Below are 4,681 nucleotides of genomic sequence, written 5' to 3'. Positions count from 1 at the left end.
CATTCAGAGAAGAATCCGGATTTCCTTAATGTAAAGACTCAAATTCATTTACCATCTGAAAATAAATCGTCGAGAAAAGTAAATTTTTTAAAACTTTTTTGATTGTTGTGCTTCATGTTATTCATCCAATATTATGGCTTTATCATTATGCGACATTGAACTCAAGTTTTTCGAAATTTAGCATTATTTCGTTTCACAAACCAAAAATTACCTATGTACATGGTCAGAAAATTTTCAAAAATATTGAAATCCTCAAAAAAACTGAGATTGCTATTGAATATACTAATGCAGCTAGCTGACATCTACCTAAATTCAGGTATGTATGTAGGTGTTCAAATATCAAGGAAATTGGTAATAGCAATAAATAATTCAAAGCCGGATTTAGGTTCAGGCGAAAGCGGATAATCCGAAATCCGGATTTGAAAATTGGAAACGGATTTGGCAGCCCTAGTCGTGTCCAAATTTGTACAACGGTTGGACAAATCTTACCCAATTCTTATGTCACAATCTTTTTTTACTCAATCTTGAGTATTAAAATTTGACCCAACTTTTATATAAAGTGTACAAAAAAATCCCGGAAATTGGTTAAAATCATAGCGAGGAATGAACAAGTCGTTCCTATTCATACATTGGTGTGTACATTTCTAATATCATCAAATATTTCTAACATTGGGAGAACAAAAGTTTCCTCAAAAATGCCGTATTAGTCGAGAAACTGTGCATAAAATCGCATTTCAGCGATGTATAATTTAAGAACGTATCCGATTATACATAACTTTCCCCGAAAGACAGATTTTTAGTCGAAAAATTACCCGTGAACTGAGCACATTTTTACTTCATAGACTCTTCACCTCTAGCACGCGTTATTCAATGTATCTGTGGAAACTGCGGACAAATATCTGTATCAATGGATCCTAAATCAAAATGGGATATTTAGCTTGATTTTTTTATGGGTTTACACAACCATACTGTTGTGAATTGCCTCATGGAAAAAATGTCTATATTTTGACCTTCGTAAATTTTCAAAGGAAAACATTATGAGTATGCCGATTAGCTTGGAAACCAATATTTAAATACTTACAATTTCGTAAAAAATACTATTTGCATGTTTAAACTTCTACATAAATATTCATTAAAGAGATGTATAAATACATAAATAATTTAATTAATTCATATATATTAATTATATACATATGTATGTTTATCAGAATTACATAATTATGATAAATAACGTGTAGTTTTTGCTTACTAAATATGTTTGAGCTACACTATCAAAATATACAACAACAATTTAAATTTAACTAATCGTAATCCTAATTACTAAATATTCATTGCTAAAATTAAAGATTTAAAATTACGTCACATTACACGTGATACTTTTTCCTATGTGTACGCCTAACTCCTTGTAACCTGAACGATTTAGGACAAAGTCCGCACCCAAAATGCAGCTCGGTGGTGTGAATGGTCATATGCGTTTCCATATCAGAACACATTTTTCTACAAAAGTAACAACTGGTTGCTTCACGATGAACAAATCGCACGTGTCCGTTGAGCGTGCCGTGATTAACAGATTTGAAACTGCATAACTTACACTGATGTGGAATTTCCTTGGTATGCATTTTTCTCACATGAGTCTGATAGCCATCACTCAATCGATACTTGGCAGGGCAAAAGTAGCAGGAATATTTAAAAACATTTGCATGCACGGCGTTCACGTGATCCCTTAAGGCACGTATGGTCGCATATGTTGTTGCGCACGTGGGACAGGGATATCTAGTCCGATCAGGGTTATGCGTTTCCTGGAAAATTTGAAGAAAATACATTAAGCGAAATTTGTCGAGAAATGTTTCGAGTACAGCAAACCACGTGGTAGGAGGTGATTTTTGCAGCTATTTTGCCTAGTAGAAATTCAACATGCAGGATACCACTTCTCGCCACAATAGTTCATACTTCGCTAGATTCAAAACGGTTCAAGAAACTTAATGCTTTAACTTTTAAAATTTCTTACCTCATGATTTTTATGTCAACCCGAGAAATCGAGGTTTGCGGACATTGTCCGCACTTAAAATGTGGGAGTGTGTTTTTGTGGTTTTGTATAACGTGTCTCTTTAGCAATTTGTAGGACGCAGTTTCCACTCTACAGATTTTACAAGGGTACGGATTCTCCTTCGTGTGTTCGGCTCGGATATGATTTTCTAGTTTCTTCCGCGACGGTAGGCTAAGCTTGCATAAGCCACAACGGACTAAATCAGGATCGTGACTTTGAGTAATATGCGTCTCCAAGTTTGTCCTTAGCAAATACGTGTTCTCACAGTGGGGGCACTGCAGTCTTTTGCGCGTGGTGTGATGAAGCCTCTGAGAAAATTTGAGAAATAAAAAATCTTATATACAGGGTGGTTTAAATGTCAGGTTACAATGGAAAGTTTTTCAATTGGAAAAATTCGTAAATTTCCATTAGTTACGAATTTGGGATTGAGATTTTTATTAATTGTTATCAAAACTTATGGAACACTGATGACAAAATTCTTAAAATATTGAATTTCAGAAGCAAAATTTCGGTAATTTCGGTAGCTTATGGGGATTTGCGAATTTTTTCCATTGAAAAATTTTCCATTGTAACCTGACTTTTAAACAACCCTGTATATATGTAAGTGAAAGTAAAAAGTGTACGTAATTAAGATTATGAAAATTTGACTTATCAAAATGTTTCTAGAAATTCTTACCAAATGCTGATGCTTTAACCCAGTACCTTTAAACGTCTCCGCGCATTGCGCACAACTGTATGGCTTCTCGTTCGTATGCACACGCACGTGGCCGGTCAAATATTGCCAAGAAACAAAATCTTTTGGGCAGAAGTAACACTTAAATTTCCTCTCGCGTGTGGTATGCCTCCTCCTAAAATGGACCCGCATCCCCTGCTTCGTTGCAAAGATGGCGTTGCAATTGGAGAATTCGCATGGGAAACGTTCCCGATCCTGGGGCAATGTGTGAAATCGTTGCACATGGCTTTTAAACGTGGCCACATGCACGAAAGTTTCCGGACAGTGGGGACATGCCAATGTTTTCCGCTTGGATTCGTCTAAATGCGTCTTTTCATGGCGGTTTCGGTCTTCCCCCGTTTTAAACTTGGCGGGACACAAGGGGCACTTGAAGATGCGGGATACACTGTCATCCATGTGCTTGGTACGAATGTGTCGTCTCATATTTCCCGCTTGAAGAAAGTTCATGGAACAGTGGGGACATGCGTGGGGGCGTTCATTTGTATGAGTTCGGGCGTGCGATTTTAATACAGCCCGCGTCAAGAGTGTAGCTCCACAGGCGGGAAAGTCACATTTAAACCGGGACCCGTTCTTGTGCATTTCCAAATGAGATTTTAGGCTGACCCGGACAAGGAACACTTTGTCGCAATGGGGACAAGGAAATTTGTCGCGGACGGAGGGGGCAAGGTGAGATTGTGCGTGGGTACTGAAATTCTGCAGGGTTTTTGCTTGATGCTGGCAGCCTGGATGGGGGCAAGGGAATTTTTCCAATTCGCCGAGATGATTACGTAGGTGATCATTCTTGTAATATATGGATTTAAAAGTTTTCCCGCATAATTCACATGGGTGACTTGAAACTTTTTTGTCGTGAACTCGGATATGGTGAACTTTAAGGTGGGAAAGTTCTTGAAATGACGTATCGCACTTGTCACATCTAGAAAGACATATTTTAACAAATTAGGAATTCATACTCTGCTTTTCGTAATTTTTCAAAATTCATAAAAAATACGAATTTATTTGGCAAATTATTACCTAAAATTTCGCTCCCTTTCGGTATGTCGGCTTCTCGTGTGTAGCTTTAACGCCTGGCGGGTTTTAAAACGTTTATCACACTTGTCACACACAAATTGACGCACGTTTGTGTGCACCAGGTATTTATGCATTTTCAAAGTTTCTTCCGTCTTACTTCGATAGTTGCACGTGTCACAGGGGAACGGCTTATCGTCCGAGTGGACAGTTGCCACGTGGCGCTTTAGTATACCCGCAGACGCAAGTTTGGTACTACAATTTGGGCAAGAGTACTTTTTTGGATTCGTGTTCGGGACAACCATTTTGTGCTTTTGGAAGTTGCTGTTATTTTAGATATAATATCTTAAACTTTATGTTATAAAATTTGAGATCAAATTAAAATTTAAAAATTTGTGCAAGTATTTATATACTTACTTATTTTCAAACAAACTTATAAATGTAACTCAAGTGCGAATAATTATGATTATAATTTAAAAATTTAATGGAATTTACATAGATTCCTGGCAATATTTTCTGACAAAACATAATTTAATATTTTTTGTAGAAGGAGGGAATAAGACCTAAGTAAGGAATAAGTTTAGTCAGGCATCTAGAAGTAAGATATTTATGTATTAAGGAGACTGACACCTAGATATTTATAAATACAGATCGACCCTTTTTAACAAGTAGGTATGTATGTCAGTAAGTATGGATTGTGCGTACCAGTTAACATCGTAGATACTTATGTACAGTGTCTCAAAAAATTGAAGGCACCTTTACGTATTTTTAATTGCGATATGATCCCATGCACTTAGAGCTTCGAAACTCTGCATGCACTTGTATAAAGTAATTGGCGAATAATCCCTCGTCGCCGATTTCTAAGATTACCGCCCGGTCGAAGGTGAGAATTTTTT

At 36.9% G+C, this 4,681-nt stretch overlaps 1 protein-coding gene across 2 annotated transcripts; it reads right to left on the bottom strand.

Moving 5' to 3' along the window:
- Positions 1 to 375: 375 nt before the first annotated feature.
- LOC110861893 (gastrula zinc finger protein XlCGF26.1) lies at positions 376 to 4,375 on the bottom strand. Of its 2 annotated transcripts, XR_004833327.1 has the most exons (5): positions 3,792 to 4,375; positions 2,724 to 3,693; positions 2,009 to 2,355; positions 1,592 to 1,799; positions 376 to 1,497 (listed from the first exon to the last, which is right to left on the bottom strand). XR_004833327.1 is itself a non-coding variant. In XM_022111027.2 (4 exons), exons 1-4 carry the CDS (start codon positions 4,088 to 4,090, stop codon positions 1,724 to 1,726), a joined length of 1,692 nt encoding a protein of 563 aa, XP_021966719.2. In that variant the 5' UTR covers positions 4,091 to 4,375; the 3' UTR covers positions 385 to 1,723. The 2 variants fall into 2 exon arrangements, 1 of the variants encoding a protein (XP_021966719.2); XM_022111027.2 differs by having other exon boundaries at positions 385 to 1,799.
- Positions 4,376 to 4,681: the final 306 nt, after the last annotated feature.

This window comes from Folsomia candida, unplaced genomic scaffold (genome assembly GCF_002217175.1).
Source record: "Folsomia candida strain VU population unplaced genomic scaffold, ASM221717v1 Fcan01_Sc047, whole genome shotgun sequence".
NCBI classification, from domain to species: domain Eukaryota; kingdom Metazoa; phylum Arthropoda; class Collembola; order Entomobryomorpha; family Isotomidae; genus Folsomia; species Folsomia candida.
Note: the sequence above shows the minus strand (reverse complement) of the source record. Positions and strands in the feature narration are given on the sequence as shown.

Coding starts and splice junctions, on each gene's coding strand:
- LOC110861893 (XM_022111027.2), bottom strand. CDS start 4,090: ATGGTTGTCCCGAACACGAATCCAAAAAAGTACTCTTGCCCAAATTGT. Junction 3,694..3,791: donor GAAAGGGAGCGAAATTTTAG/GTAATAATTTGC, acceptor ATGTCTTTCTAG/ATGTGACAAGTGCGATACGT. Junction 1,800..2,008: donor GTTGACATAAAAATCATGAG/GTAAGAAATTTT, acceptor CAAATTTTCCAG/GAAACGCATAACCCTGATCG.